At 39.7% G+C, this 16,534-nt stretch overlaps 2 protein-coding genes across 3 annotated transcripts in view; both read left to right on the top strand.

The window, feature by feature from the left end:
- LOC115589106 (uncharacterized) overlaps positions 1-11,167 on the top strand; it is a 32,649-nt gene extending 21,482 nt beyond the window's left edge. The window contains exons 2-3 of the mRNA XM_030429818.1: positions 7,291-8,238; positions 9,565-11,167. Coding sequence (XP_030285678.1) covers positions 7,291-8,238; positions 9,565-10,409 — 1,793 coding nt within the window. The 3' untranslated portion in view covers positions 10,410-11,167. The remainder of the gene's footprint in view (positions 1-7,290; positions 8,239-9,564) is intronic.
- Positions 45-3,903, top strand: LOC115589108 (GTPase IMAP family member 7-like). 2 transcript variants are annotated; one of them, XM_030429820.1, is made up of 3 exons: positions 45-70; positions 2,043-2,804; positions 3,596-3,903. In XM_030429820.1, the coding sequence occupies exons 1-3, from the start codon at positions 64-66 to the stop codon at positions 3,661-3,663; spliced, it is 837 nt and encodes a 278-aa protein (XP_030285680.1). In that variant the 5' UTR covers positions 45-63; the 3' UTR covers positions 3,664-3,903. The 2 variants fall into 2 exon arrangements, with proteins under 2 accessions (XP_030285680.1, XP_030285679.1); XM_030429819.1 differs by lacking the exon at positions 3,596-3,903 and having other exon boundaries at positions 2,043-3,356.
- Positions 11,168-16,534: the final 5,367 nt, after the last annotated feature.

The raw sequence follows: 16,534 nt of genomic DNA, 5'->3' as shown, positions 1-16,534 counted from the left end.
GAAACATACTCATATGCAGCCTGGCTGTCCTGTCACTCTCATAGACTCACTCACTTTGACAACATGAATGGTAAGTCGAGTTGTTATTTCTGCCTGGACTGAACACTGCAATTCATATGTAAGATGCACAAATTCAATCAACAGGTGTTTTGTATTAAATCATGTTTCACAGTACAGAGGTATTACATTAAGATGGCTGCCATAGACCAACTCCTCTCCGTTCTTCTTCTTCTTCTTCTTCTTCTTTTCTTCTTCTTCCTGCTCCTCTGTCTATTCCTTCCTGTTCTCCTTCTTATAATGTGAATTGTGATGCTCTCATAAGTACAAACTGCTGACATAGTGAGCTAATCCTTACTCAGTTCTGGCAAAAATTTAAGGTGGTCAAAATCCTGTTTTCACAACTAACTATTTGTTGTTTTGTTGTGTGTACCTCAGCCTGCTAGAGATGCAGCTCTGTCCTGTTTAATGAACACATATCCCTACACTACACGTATTTGGCACACGTGAAAAGTAGAGGATTTGATTGCCATAAATGATTTGATTGCACCTTGATTAACTTCTGAAATTAGGATCGGTCCTCTGATTGAACAACTCAGTTAATTCACCTCGATGATCTTTTCATTTACAATATACAGTGGACAGACATTCAAGTGACAGCTTGTCAATTTTTAGTTTAAAAAAATAAACCAAATTTAGAAGTCTTTTTTTTTCAGTGGTTCAGATAAAGGTTACCCTGTACTGGAAAAAAAACATCAAAAAACATTGCCATGTGTTTCTTTCCATGATATGAAAAAATAGGGGAATTAAGAAATTATTAATCACCATAAAAAAATGTATTTAAAAAAAAGCACTGCACATCTGCCAGGTTATTTATCCCACTGTAACAAACATGGGAAACAATGGCTTCGTTCTACCATGAGGTGGCAACAATGATGCAGATGTTACCTGGTTACCTAGTCCCCCACTGACCAAAAAAAACACTGTTGACTCTGAGACATAAAAGAGCCTGCATGTCACTCACTAGCAGCAGACCACACGTATCCAAAAAACAATTAATGTGAGTACATTTTGTTATATCAGACAGACTTCTATTGTAGTTGTGATAAAGTCACCTACTATTTAAGGAATTCCCATTCAGGAAATATTTCACTGGGATATGTAATGCTGACTGAGAAATGTAGAAAATGAAGAAAGGCTCTTGTTTCAACATTGTACAGGCTAAGAGGTCTCTTCAGAACAGATCCTGCAATAACAAATTCTGCTGTGCATGCCAGGAATCAGTCAACCTCCCAACCGGAGGCAGCTGCTGTACCTGCTCTGCACCTTCGTATACACCCATTCATGTTGTGCACTTTGCTTCCACCTATCAGTGCAACGTCACCCCTTCAACCCACAAATCAACAAGTTATCAAAACGATAACATAACTCTGTGTTTTGCACATGTTGATGTTGAAACCGCATTTGAGACCAGTAAAAATGAGGGCCAAAAGACGTCTTAGACGTTCAGACTGACTACTTTAACTGATATCAACGCATAAAATCCCAGTGGGTGCTCACTGGGGTAACCCTTGTGCATGTGCACAAATGGGATGTCAATGCTGAAGCATGATATATAGTGCAGCCCTAGTTCAGTTGTACAGTTAATCAGTATAGAGGTAAGAATTGGATTGGACTCAGTATCAAATACCTAATAGGGTCAAATAATACCTGATCATCACTATTCAAAGCTTTATACAAAATAATGCTCAGTGGTCTTCACCACAATAGATTATATTCTGTTTTAACATTGATTGTTACTATTACTTTTTCTAATGCTACTAGTTTATGCCTATTTTTTGTATTGACACACACACAATTGTTAACCTTCTTATAATGGTAACGCAGATGTATTCTAAATGGTGTTTTTCCTTCAAATCGTGAATTTTGACCAGTGAGGATTTTCATTTAATTGCACATGCTTAATTGGGTTCATGTGTATCGTCTTATGTATTAACAAAAAAGACATATGGGCTGGATTACTGATGGACTTTATTCTCTCTCAGTGTCAAACAGAAGGAGAATTGTCATCTTGGGAAAAACTGGCGCAGGGAAAAGCAGCCTGGCTAACACCATATGTGGAAAGAAGCTCTTCAAGCCCGATGATACTTTCAACTCTGGAACAAAAAAATGTCAAGCAAAAACGGAATCGGCCAATGGAAGAAGCATCACTCTGATCGACACTCCTGGTTTCATTGACACAGACAGATCTGAGGAGGAGCTGACGCCTGAGATAGTGAGCTGTATCACAGAGTGTGCTCCTGGGCCTCATGCTTTTCTCATTGTGCTCAAAGTGGAGAAATTCACAAAGCAGGAAGAGGATGTCATCAACCAAATACGCAACCACTTTTCTGAGGATGTCTTCAAATACGCCACGGTTGTCTTCACTCATGGTGACCAGCTCTCTGAAGTACAGACGACTGAGGAATTTGTCCGCAATAATAGGTTTGTGGATGACCTGGTGAAGAAGTGTGGAGGACGGTGCCACGTCATTGACAGTAAATACTGGAAAGAAAAACCAAAGAATGAATACAGGAGCAACCAGTTCCAGGTGGAGGAGCTGCTCAAGACCATAGACAAGATGGTGATGGCAAACAACAGAAGCTATTACACCAATGAGATGCTGCAAGCGGTGGAGGAAGAAATACATCAAGAGGAAGAGAACATTAGAAAGTCACCAGGAAACATGACGGAGGAAGAGATCAGAAAGAAGGCTAAGCGCAGCGTATTTGCGAGGCTATTGATCAGACTGGCAGGTGTTGGAACAGGTACACTGGTGGGAGCGCTCTGCGGTGTAGTTGAAATGGTTGGTCTAGTTGTCACAGCTTTAAGCGAATCTCCAAACCCAGTACAATTACGTCAAGCTGCGAGCAAAACAGCTAAATTTGCAGGAGGAGCAACAATTGGACTAGCAGGAGTAGCGGCTGTGGGGGGAGCACCAACAGTTGTGCCATTTGCAGCAGTATCTGTTGCAGCAGCAGCAGTAGGAGCAGTGAGAGGAGGGGTTGAAGGATATCGTGCAGCTAAGGGAGCAGAGACACCAAGTCAGGCGGCAGAGAGGGCAGCTGAGGCCGTCAGGAATAAAACCCAGTCCGACTTGAATAAAGCAAATGATGCTCTCAACAGACTTTCAATGTCAAAACGTGATCGTGGACCCTTGAAGAAGGGGGACAAAATGGCAGATTGAATTACAAAGATGTTCTTCTTGCGATGTGTTGTTTAGTGCATACATTGTTATTCTGATGCTCGTGCTATGCTTTGCTTGTTTGTGGATCACAATGTCTCATCAAATATGAACAATCAATAAAAAATAAAACCTATGAAATAATGTCATTTCTTAGTTTTTACCTGGTTTGGTAATCAGTTTCAGAGTGGTGCATTGAGAATGGAATGAAAACAAACGTTTCCTCAATTTCTTCTGATCACTATCCTATCAGAATCAAAGCACCACGGGATGTTTGTATTTCACTGATGCACAGTACCTGTCTTGCATCATCTTCTCACCAAACGTTCCCTCAGTTTATTCTGATCCTTCTCCTCTTTGATTGTCTTCCTGCAGACTATGAGACAAACGTTGACAGAGTGTGTGACGATATCTCCGACACAAGATCACATGTTCAGTGTTGAAGTCTCATCTTAATCCTCGCCGGACTTCAGAAGCCACTTTCCCCTCCAGACCTGTCTACAAAAACTTCACCTGACTTTCCATCAGCAATGGGAGCGAGTAGATAAAGACTGAATTTTTACTTTTGGGTGAACTTTTCGATTAACGTCAAATGTGAACTGACCTGTGTGGAATGTGCAGGGGAAAAGTGGGATTTTACGAAAAACAAGTTCAGCTTGTATTTGTGTTCAAATAAAATTGAGTCAACACACTGGAACACAGGTGAATTTTTTTTTTAAGGGGCAATACATGTGTTTACTATATCTGAGGAGCAATCATCATAACTTAAGTCTTTACAAAGGTGTGAGACACCCAGCGCTGCAGGCTGACTTAGGGACCGTCGATAAATTACCCTACTGTTTGTTTGCTTTAGACAAAAACAATGTTTCGTTTCGCTGACTGGATGATACCAGTGAAAATAATGATAATACAATAATAATAATACTGAACTGATTTCATGTAGCACACTTATTATGTGTTATATATTTATTTTGCAGAAATATTTTTAAAAGACAATGGCTTTGTTTTTTCATTTTAGATAGATGGATAGATATACTTTATTGATCCCAAGATGGGAAATTATGGTGTAGCAGCAGCATTACACGGAGACAATAACAACACAATATTAAATAGCAATAGAAACAAAAAAGTAATATATACAAAATAATGTACAAAATGTAAAAAATGTACAGAATGTAAGAAATGTACAAGAAATATTTACAAATGTAAATGTACAAGAAGTATTTACAAATGTATAAGTAAGTAGAGTGACTGTAGTGCAAGATAAAATATAAGGTGCGGTGAACAGAGTGTGTAAAAACCAAAGTGATGGTTATGACCAGAGTTTTAGCTGTTATTATTGTACAGTGTGATGGCATGTGGCAGGAAAGATTTCCTGTATCTGTCCCTTCGACAGCGGAGCCAGGGGCGCTGCCAGGGTTTTTGGGCCCCATGAAAAGAAATATTACTGGGCCCCTGTATAGCTGGCCGTGAGGCCGGCGAAAATTTGTTATGCTGTTTACATAAAACTGTGCATTTTAATGATATGTTTGACTATAATTTCCTATATGTGTGAAAAGAACAACATGACAGTTACTTGGTAGGGGAAGCACTGAACACTCAGAATACAATGGAATTTAGATTCATTGTCTGCAAGTCTGCAACGTTAATGGTTAAAATATAAAATTCTCTTGAATTAAATTACCTGAAAAATACAACATACATGAATTATATAGAATTTCCTGTAATACCATTTGAAATAACATCACCATCACCAGATTCAGGTTTCCTCCCACCATTCTGTTTTACTGTCAGTGATTTGATCAAAAATAACTAAAGAAAATGTGATTTTCACAACCAGTACCCCACTGCTCACTTACTCCCTCTTGTAGCCCTGCATTTAGGTCTGATTTATCTCCAAAATTACTATCATAGCAATACCACACAATTTCTCTTTCAAACATGCACATCACCCCCCACACACACTTGCTGCTGTCTGTATGCTGTCTTACATTATGTTTTTGTTGTTGTTTTTATTAAGTTTGTTATATCCGTTTATATTTTGTTAAAACAAATCTATTAAAATAACAATAATAATAATAATAATTTATCTCAAACTGTACGTGGTGGAATTAGAGTTAGAGTTGTTATTGTTAACGTTTCTCTGCTTGGATTGAGAGCAGTCACTTTGTCTGCAAGCACCAGAAAATTTCTCCTCTTTTCCTACTGCAAAGCAAGCGGTGAGAGTCCCAAACTACTGACCAAACATAGTATTTCAGTGAGTTTATAATTCAGTTTCAGTGATAGCTAAACATATCATGGTCTGGGTGAATACTCGACTGTGATTGGCTGCAGAGTGTGAATTACATTTTGATATCCAGACACCTCTGGAGCTCCTCAAGTAGTTCCAGTGAAACTGCCTGTTTACTGCTCCAAAAGAATGTGCTATATCATGTATCCAAAGCGAGCAGCGTTAGCTCAGCTGGCTGCAAACGCTTTGACACTTTAAATTAATTTTAAAAAATCTGAATATTTTATGTACAAACAAGAACTGTCATAGCCACAAGGTGGCACTTGTAACACACAAGCTGCAAGAAGAAGCCTGTATTTAAGGCTGTAGTCAGTGACGGACTGGGAACAAAAAACGACCCTGGCATTTCTACCCACCAGTGGCCCACCAGCGCAGTGGCGGGAGGGGGGGGATAGAACTTTTGACACACGGAAAGAACACTTTTGATGCCCCAGTGATGGTGAACGTAAACTCCCATGCTATAAACAACTGCACCAAAACATGGACAATGCACAACCCCAATGCATGAAACAAATTAATAAAAATTATCAGAGCCAGCCGCTCCATAATAAAGACATGTCTTACCATCATTCGTTATCCATGTCTACCTCTTCATCCTCCTCTTGCTCGTTTTGTTCTTCCTCTGGCTCGTATTCCTCACTGTCCTGTCTTTCTCTTTGGTGTGCTGGCTCAGCTGTGTCGCTAACATTAGTGCTAGCAGTATTAGCGTTAGTGCTAGCTGAAGCTGTACTTGATTTTAAAAACAAATCAGTCGGTTTGCAGCATTTTTCACCGTCAGCCAACAGTGCTCTCTTAGATCTCTCTCTCTTTCTCTCCGCTCCCCCTTGTGTCACTTGATGCCTCGATTCATTTTTTTTGCTAGCCTAAACTTCCAACTTCCAACAACTACGCAGATGCGGTCTACTCGATTTAGTCTTGCAATTCCCAGAAGGCATTGCATCTTTTTACCTTTTCGAACAAAAAAATGCAGGTAGATTTGTTTCATTTCAAACCATGCACATTTTTGAACATCTGAATAAGACATTTTGCTACAAAACAATGCAGACTGATGTAAAAGTTTGTGACTGTGGACTGTAAAGGGTAACCATGAGTCTGATATAGAGACTCATATGTGGCGTAATATAAATACTGATCAGATTGTTATCACAGGTGTGAAGGAATTGGAGAAGTTTGACTGTCATTTTACAGTAGAACTTTATTGATGCTTGAAAGGGGGCCGAGAGAAATACCCTTAGGGCCACATGGCTGCAACAGTTATGCCGCTCTCTGATTGGTCAGCCGACCCAAATGGCTCATAAGGGCTCTGGCATCTGCCCCAATTCCAGCTTACCAGCCTGTCGCTGCTGGTGAGCACAGGCATCCAATTTAAAGAAGCATTGTTGCCACCTACCGGACAGGAGTGTGAAACAGTAGATTAGCAGAAAAAAACCAAAAACCATCTGGTGATGACTGCGTGGCCGCTGCCGGCCATCCTGGAGTACCGGCCGTTCTGTGATTCTCCCGAACACACAGATGGCCAGTCTGCCCCTGGCTGTAGTACATTTTACTATAGAAGGACCTCATGTAAAAAGTAATAACAAATTGTATCCAAATTATTATTGTTATTTTAAATCATCTTAAAATAATAAAATGTATTGATTTTAAAAACTAGATATCATGAAGATATGGTATCATGACTTTTTGGTAGCTGTGATTTTTGACCAATATAAACTTTAGTAATTTAGGTTGTTCAGCACATGTATCTTGTAAAATATTAATGATGGATGTAATTTTCTTTCAGTGTCGAACACAGTGAGAATTGCCGTCTTGGGAAAAACTATTGCTGGGAAAAGCAGCCTGGCTAACACCATATTTGGAGAAAATGTGTTCAAGATCAGCCACACTCTCAGCTCTGGAACAATTAAATGTCAATCAGAAACCAGATCTATCAATGGAAGAAGCATCACTCTGATCGACACTCCAGGTCTCTTTGACACAGACAGATCTGAGGGGGAGATGAATCCTGAGATAGTGAGATGTATGACAGAGTGTGCTCCTGGGCCTCATGCTTTTCTCATTGTGCTCAAAGTGGAGAGATTCACAGAACAGGAGCAGGCTGTCATCAACAAAATACAAGAATACTTCTCTGAAGAAGCTTTCAAATATGCAACTGTTGTCTTCACTCATGGTGACCAGCTCCCTGAGGGAGAGACAATTGAGAAGTTGGTGTCTGAGAATAAGCCTCTGGATGACCTGGTGAAGAAGTGTGGAGGACGATGCCACGTCATCGACAATAAATACTGGAAGGACAAACCAATGAATGAATACAGGAGCAACCAGTTCCAGGTGGAGGAGCTGCTCAAGACCATAGACAAGATGATGACAGAAAACAATGGAGGCTGCTACACCAATGAGATACTGCAAAAAGTGGAGCAAATGATAAAACAGGAGGAGGAAAATATTAGACAGTCATTAGGAAACATGACAGAGGAAGAGATCAGAGAGAGAGCTAAGTACAGAGCTTTTGACTTGGCAGGTGTTGGAACAGGTGCATTGCTAAGGATTTTCTCGGGCGCAGTAGTGGGCGGTGTTTATAAGGGTTTGATCAGATTAACAGGTATTTTCATGGGAGCAGGTGAAAAAGTAATCAAGAAAGAGTCTGACAGCCAGTCAGCTGTGAACCAAAGGATGCTAAAAGAAGAGACACGCCCTGAGGTTGATGGAGGAGGTGCACAAGAAACAGCGTCAGGTAAGTAGTGATCAATTTTGAATAAAAAATATTGAAGGCAGCATCTTTGTGCCATTGTTCCAACAAGTCAGCAAATTTTGAAGATCCAAAGAGAATTAAAGAGAATATAATGAATTACATTTTCCATTAGATAGGAGTTGCGTTGTTCTGCAAAGTGAAAGCAAAACAATTTAACCCAAAAGAGACAACAAGAAATGAATTCTGCCAGCGACTTCATAATTTACGAAACCAAATGGAAACGCATTGATACCGGTTCTCGGTCATCCAGGTCGTGGTAATTCTGACTGACGTATTGTAGGCATCCGGACGTGTTTCTGCTTTTTGAACACGTTTCACCTCGCATTCAGGAACTGAAGAAGCCTCTCCAAGCATAAACAGGATCCAAGTTGTAGTAGTAGTAGTCCAAATTTAATCATGTTTGCAAATGAGCCATTGACTGAAGTGCAACTGCTGCCAGTCAATCAGTAAATCTGACAAACAACCATAAAACACAGTTTTGGTTTTAGATTACCTCTGAATTTGTATCAATGTCCTTCTTATGATATCACCCATAACAGGCTTGATAAATCTGTGTGTTGGCCTGGTCTAAAGAAGCCCATACATGAGAGCTTGATATTCTCACCTCAAATTATTCTTCATAAATACCAATTTATTTTCAGGAAGCTGTGTATGGATTGTTTTTGTGTTCATGCACGTCTACCCTAAAGTGTTTTTTTTTTTTTTTTTAATTCAGACTATTCATCTCCAAATGCTTCATTTTCACCCTCTGTGGTAAAATGGAAGCTTCAAATATTGACCAAAAGCACTTTTCTTTCACAGTGAACACTTTACTGCTCAATATGCTGCAGTATTACAAAGAAGAAAGTAAACAAACGTAGGCATAACGGACATTTTGCATATGACTTAATGTGTTCTTGCCATCATTACTAAAGCTGGGAGACACGACAGATAATTTCCTTGCACTTTACAGCTTGGATTTCCTGCAAACAGTATCGACAGTGATGAATTATCATTATCTGCAAGTAACATTATTTTGTGCATTTATAACACTCTACTTTTCTCGCAGTCACTGTAAATAGTGTGGCGCTTGTAACGCACAAGCTGCAAGAAGAAGCCTGTACTCAGGGCTGTAGTACATTTCACTATAGGAGGACCTCAAGTAAAACGTAAAAATTGTTAAAATAATAAAATTTATTAATTTTTAAACTTTATATCATGATGATAATGTATCATGGTAGCTGTGATTTTTCACGTGTGTCCTCTTACACATGAAAATCACTGAAACACAAATTTAAAATATTAATGATGGATGTTATTTTCTTTCAGTGTCGAACACAATGAGAATCGCCGTCCTGGGAAAAACTGGGGCCGGGAAAAGCAGCCTGGCTAACACCATATTTGGAGAAGATGCGTTCAAGATGTATCACACTTTAACATCTGGAACAAGTCAATGTCGAGCAGAAACCAGATCTGTCAATGGAAGAAGCATCACTCTGATCGACACTCCTGGTTTCTTTGACACAGACAGATCTGAGGAGGAGATGAAGCCTGAGTTAGTGAGGTGTATCACAGAGTGTGCTCCTGGGCCTCATGCTTTTCTCATTGTGCTCAAAGTGGAGAGATTCACAGAGCACGAGCAGGCTGTCTTCAACAAAATTCGAGAATACTTCTCTGAAGAAGCTTTCAAATATGCCACAGTTCTCTTCACTCGTGGTGACGATCTCTCTGAAGGACAGACAATTAAAGATTTGGTCCGGACGCGTAAGCCTTTGGATGACCTGGTGAAGAAGTGTGGAGGACGGTGCCACGTCATCGACAATAAATACTGGAAAGACAAACCAAAGCATGAATACAGGAGCAACCAGTTCCAGGTGAAGGAGCTGCTCAAGACGGTAGACAAGATGGTGATGGAAAACAATGGAGGCTGCTACACCAATGAGATGCTGCAAGCAGTGGAGGAAGAAATACAACAAGAGGAGGAAAACATTAGACAGTCATCAGGAAACATGACAGAGGAAGAGAGCAGAGAGAAGGCTAAGGCCAGAGTGTCTGAGTATCTCTTGATCAGACTGGCAGGCATCGCAGTAGATAAATTGGTCAAAGGTTTTTTGGGTGCCTGGCATTCAGTAGGTAGGATTTTTAAATCTCAGCAACGACGAAATAAAGATTAGCTTTAGCTAAAACAGTAGCAGTTTAAGGAGCAGGAGTATTTGAAGTAATCAGGGAAATTACCCGTGTCTTTTGAAGAAGGGGGAGATAATTAATCTTTAGAAAATCATGTCTCCAAACTTTAAACATTGAGCTGATAATGCTATATAATGGGTTGTACTTTTAAAATTGAATTACTTGTTGCTGTTTCACAATTCATTCACATTGTCAGTTTGATGTGTTCTCCACTGTATTTACTGTAAACTGTAAACATTTTAACAATGTCACAATGTATCTTTCATCAAACGAATCAAAGTACACACTGTTGACTGTACTTATGTTGCCCATTTAAATATCGATCAGTCTTTCCTGTTGCAATAGCTAGAAAATATCACTTATAACAAAAAACACTGTGTAACTTTGTCAGCTTAGAAAACAAACAGCTTCAAAGTTATTTTGTCAGACAGGCTTGTGATGTTGCTTATGATGCTTATTCCTGTTTAACAGGCTAACCACAGCACCGGGCTGTCAGTTCTGTAAACTGTAATCACAAAGATCAAACATTTTTAACATCATTCATAGATAAGAACTTTAAAGATATTGTAATCAAACCAGTGTACGGTGTCAGTTGTATTTCTGTCTCTTTTAAACACTGACCACAGTGATTTATGTACATAATATTTTTGACATGCTTCTGATGCTCCTGCAAAAGCTGTGGTTCCCTTTGTATTACAATGTATCATCACATATGAACAGTCAATAAAAACCTATGAAAAACGTATTTAGTATTTTTTTCACTTGGTAAGGTAATTAATTTTTGAATGGTGCAGTGGGATAATTAAACTTATTTCATAAAGAACCCTAACAAGTTTATTTTACATTTTGCGTAAAGGATTAAAGAGTGAAACAAGACCAAGAGTCAACAGCCACACTAACATGCTGATGGTAAGTTTGTGTAATACTTATCAGGTTAGCATGTTAGCATAATGATAATCTCTCTATAAAAGCAGGTAACCTCTGTCTGTCTGTGTGTGTGTGTGTGTATGTGTGTGTGTGTGTATTCCTCAAATATCTCTGCGGATCAGGATCACACTGACCTGAGACTTTCAACATGGCTGCTGCATGGTTCAAGGGTGTGCTATTTCGCATTTGTTTGGACTGCAATGATACCGTTAATAAATTATTTCATAAATGCTTTACAAATTCCATGAGCATTGTCCACCGGAGCCACCACAGTCACGTGCGCACCAGAGCCAATCACTGCACACCGTGGCCACGTGCGCACCAGAGCCAATCACTGCAGAGCTCAAGCCCACAACATACCTTAAGAAACAAGCGGATCTATACCTGCAGCGGCGTGAGCTGGACCGGGATTTTGCCGGCAGTTCGGTCCTGTGCTGTGCATCTAAACTGACTGTTGTGGATTAATGAGAATAAACGAGTCCAGAACGAGTCTGTTCGGGTCTGAGGATATCTGGAGACGCACGGACAACAAAGTGGAATCGGAATCTGTGGATGTTCGTGTGTAGCTAGCGGCTAGCCACTAGCTACACGGCCCACCTCCCGAGTCGACGGAACGGACGCACTGGCACGTCCAAAACTGGACTTAGGGTAAATAATGTTCAACACGCTTTTTCGCGAACATTGCCGTTACGTTTGCTTTGTGTCTGGTGCAGGAAGAAACAGTAAAAATGTGCTTTTGTCACAAACGGATTTATACCTGCAGCGGCGCAAGCTGGACTGGGACTTGGCCGGTGGTTCGGTCCCATTCTGTTTTGTTCTGTTCATCTAAACTGACTGTTGTGGATTATAATGAGATTAAACAAGTCCAGACCAAGTCTGTTGGGGTCTGAGGAGATCCGGAGACGCGCGGTCAACAAAGTGGGATTGGAATCTGTGGATGTTCGTGTGTAGCTAGCTGCTAGCCGCTAGCCGACCCACACGGCCTACCTACTGAGTTGACGGAGCGGACGCACTGGCACGTCCAAAACTGGATTTAGGGTAAATAATGTCCAACACGCTTTTTCGCGAACATTGCCGTTACGTTTGCTTTATGTCTGGTGCAGGAAGAAACAGTAAAAATGTGCTTTTGTCACGAAAGTGTCCAAGCAGCAAGTTTGGTTGTTGAGGAACAGGAAGATGTGGGAGGGACCTAGACGGATGATTGACAGCAGCAGTGATGTGTTGGAGATCGCGACAGAGATAGCGAGTTTTGAGAGTTGAGAGATTTGTGACATATAGCGTGTTTGGAGTGTATAGTTAGTATGTTATGTAGTGTTTGGTGTGGTGTGTTTAGTGAGTAGTGGAGTTGTTTTTTGTGTTGTGAGGCAAACCAAGGAGGAGACGGCTGAATGTGGGACAGGCAGGAATGAGCTGAGCCCTGAGCCTGAGGCATTGCCTGCATTTAAATGTAAATACACATGACTTTGTAAATTTCAAAAACTTATGCACCAATTTAGCAAACAACAATTTCTATTTGCATTATAACTAATGCAACTGGTTCATTAAACATATTTGTGGTTTTCACAGTAAAAAAACTAACTTTTTCTACTCTGATATTATGTTATTTTGTGATTTTAGGTCCATAGTGTTAATATAGTACCTTAAAATGAAAAAATAACTGTACAGTCACACATGTGAGGTTGTCCTCAAAATAATTACACTAAGTAAGGCAAGGTAAATAGTTTTTGAGGTGAAATATAATGGTATAATCAAAAGTAGTCAAAAACAGCCAATTATATCCCTGACGTCCCACCTTCAAACACAGCCTCATTTGGCCATCCATGAAAAAGCTACTTAACCTCCCACTTTTCTATAGGAGTACATGCTTCCTACGGGCACTGCACTAGTTAGCACTAAAACACAAAGTGGAGTTGAGGCTGATGTCATTGGTTGACTGGCATTAATTTGGTAATAAACCAAACAACATTTTGATCTGATGATGGTGTTATATGAAATGTGAGCCGATCACCAAAGTCAGAAGCATTTATCATCTTAGAGCCATAAATGTCTGTGCAGCATTTGATGTATATGCATTAATTGTTGGGATATTTCAGATTTTTTTCTTGCCACACTGGCCACTCACACTCCAAGCACTGACTGAACAGTGTGATGATTTGTATGTGGATGCCATGTGAATGACCATCAGGTTGTGGGCCAAATTAATAATACAGACAAATCTGACCATAAGAATGACTTCACAGAAGCACGTATGTAAGGGATAACGCCCGACGAGGTGTCCATGATCAGGAATTAATTCTCAACTCAACTCAACTCAACTTTATTTATAAAGCACTTTAAACAGCCACAGCTGGGACAAAGTGCTGTACATGAATAGGATGTAAAACATAAAAAAAACATAAAAGACAATATAAAAACAATAAAACAACAACAATGTTAAAACAATAAAAATAATAAAACACTTAAACAAGAGCAGAGTCTCATGCTGGGTTGAAAGCCAAAGAATAAAAATGCGTTTTAACATGAGTTTTAAAAATGGACAGTGAGGGGGGCTTGTCTGATGTGCAGCGACACGGAGGCCTTAGAACCATCCGACGCGCAGCGGAACACTTTGTTTGTTGCTCCCATTTCTCTCACAAGTTGAAGTAAACGATTTTATGAAGTTTTTCTTTTGTATGTACACAAAATAATTAATTATTTCAGATGTTGAGCGCACATTTGTTAAAATCCAATAAGATAAGCCATCCACCTGACAGGTGTGGCAAATCAAGATGCTGATTGAACAGGATTCCGGCACAGGTGTTCCTGCCAGCATGGGCAGGGAACTTCACATGCTGGTACATGGGATGCTGGTGACCAGCTTCATCAGCAACATCACCAGCAAGACTATGTTGGTAAGCCAGCATAATTAATGGGACCTTGCATAATAAAGCTGGTCCACCAGCTAAACCAGCATCAAACCAGTACTAACCAGCATAGACCAGCATGGAAGTCATGCTGGAAGACATTCACTTCTCTGAAGAAGCTTTCAAATATGCCACAGTTTTCTTCAGAGACGATTGAAGAACTGGTCAAAATAAAAATAAGCCTGTGGATGACCTGGTGAAGAAGTGCGGAGGACGGTGCCATGTCATCGACAATTAATACTGGAGAGAAAAACCGAAACATGAATACAGGAGCAACCAGTTCCAGGTGGAGGAGCTGCTCAAGACGATAGACAAGATGGTGATGGAAAACAATGGAGGCTGCTACACCAATGAGATGCTGCAAGCAGTGGAGCAAATGATACAACAGGAGGAGGAAATGATGAAACAGTGGGAGTACATGAGACAGTCAGCAGGTAAGGCCAAAGGAGGAGGTTGTAGATTAAGCTAAAGAGTTTCATTGACAGATATTTGATCGCTTGATTGGTGTGGCAGAGATGTTAAATCAGATGTAAGAAGCGTTCAGGACCTTACAGAGTTCTTCCGAAGAGCAATAGTAGCAAATGGCTTTAGAAAGTGTAGTAAAGGAAGGTCAGACAGGATATACTGCAGCTGAAGGAGCAGAGACGACATTGGAGGCCGTGCAGAAGGCAGCGAGTGCTGTCTGGAGCCAATCTGGGTTTGCAGCAGATAGAAACACACAATGAAGCATCGACAGTAAACAGAGTGGAGCAGCTGGTTGACTAGGAAACAATGAGCTGCATGTTGAGTATCAGTGGGATTATTGTTTTAGCAAGACAATAAAATATTAAATAATTAGTATAATTCTGAGAAACTATTGTAGATGAAATGTAATAACGAGTCGAGACAGTTTGAAGTCATTTATTATGAATCTTGACATTATTAGACTCTCATGTGATTATTTTTATTATAAGGTGATTAATAATCTCAAACTGTCTGTAACTAATTCTTTTACACTGTCAAGATGCTGAATGATGTTTTTATTTCCATCACTTGATTTTTTTCTTGATGAGTTTTGGCTCTTTTTTCTGCTTGTGTGATCCAAGTTCTGCAGACGACGAATGATAACTTTAGGAACTTTGTAATTATTCCTTTGGTTAATCAGTACCCATCTGGGAAAAATGAAGGACATTAAGTATGATATTTAAATGGAATTAGTGTTTATAAACAATTAAAGGGGCACTGTGTAGCTTCAGAGAGGACACTATTACAAGGCATTATTAATGAGGTAATAATACAAACACAGAAATATTTATTTTTTAATTACTGAATAAACAAGCTGTTCTCAGGGGAAAATAAGGTCCCCAGAACACTGTCTGAAGCTAGAAAGTTGGCAGGGTCTGCCACATTTAAACAAAACAGTATGAAATTATGTTGTCCTCCAAGTTAGTTTGTTTATTTAGGCATGTACAAAAATCAGTAGATAAAGATCTTTCTCTACTGATTAAAATGTCTTCCCCAAAAGTACAAAGTGCACTTTTAAGTCTTTATTCTATATTTGATTGTTTCATTTTAAACTTTTGTGATGTTTGGATGTTTACAGAAGCTTTTCAGATTTTTTTTCTCCAATATTTCCATATTTTATTATTAAAGTTATTGTTTGTGATATACATACATGTATGTTATCTAAACAATTAAATATCTGCTGGCTCACATTTGTTTCTCAGTCTCTATTTTGTTGTGCTATCATAAACTCAAACTTTCATTTCATACTGTTGACATTTCCCATGAGCTGATGGAGTTTTTAATCAGAATTTCTAAGTTTTCTAAGGCAACTTGGAGCCTCATTACAAGCGACAATGTTTAGTGCTCATATTGTCTTAAAGGTAGCTTCAAAGAAAGGGAAAAATCCTAACTTTGTGTTACAGAGATCCCTGGACTCATGGCTGTGCCCTTTCCTATCTCAACACCACATGTCTTATGAAAAGCAGTCCACTGGTTTCTCATTGCTCTCTCTCAACCCAACAAAGCCACCATGTCCTGCCTGACGTGTCTGACATCTGTTGAATTTTTCTTACTGGGTTTCCATCATCCGTTGTTTATAGATGAGCATAAAGGCCACAGAACAGTGTCAGCTGCAGCAGAGAGGGCTGAGGAACAGGTAGAAGCAAACACACAGATGAACTAGTGATCATGAAACTGTAAACTGTAGACTTTTATTACCACCTGTGACTGAAATAATAGGACAAGTGCTGATTGTATCAACAAAACTATTTACTGTTATTTCAGAAACAGCTGACTGT

Source organism: Sparus aurata, chromosome 10 (genome assembly GCF_900880675.1).
Source record: "Sparus aurata chromosome 10, fSpaAur1.1, whole genome shotgun sequence".
Lineage (NCBI taxonomy): Eukaryota > Metazoa > Chordata > Actinopteri > Spariformes > Sparidae > Sparus > Sparus aurata.
Note: the sequence above shows the minus strand (reverse complement) of the source record. Positions and strands in the feature narration are given on the sequence as shown.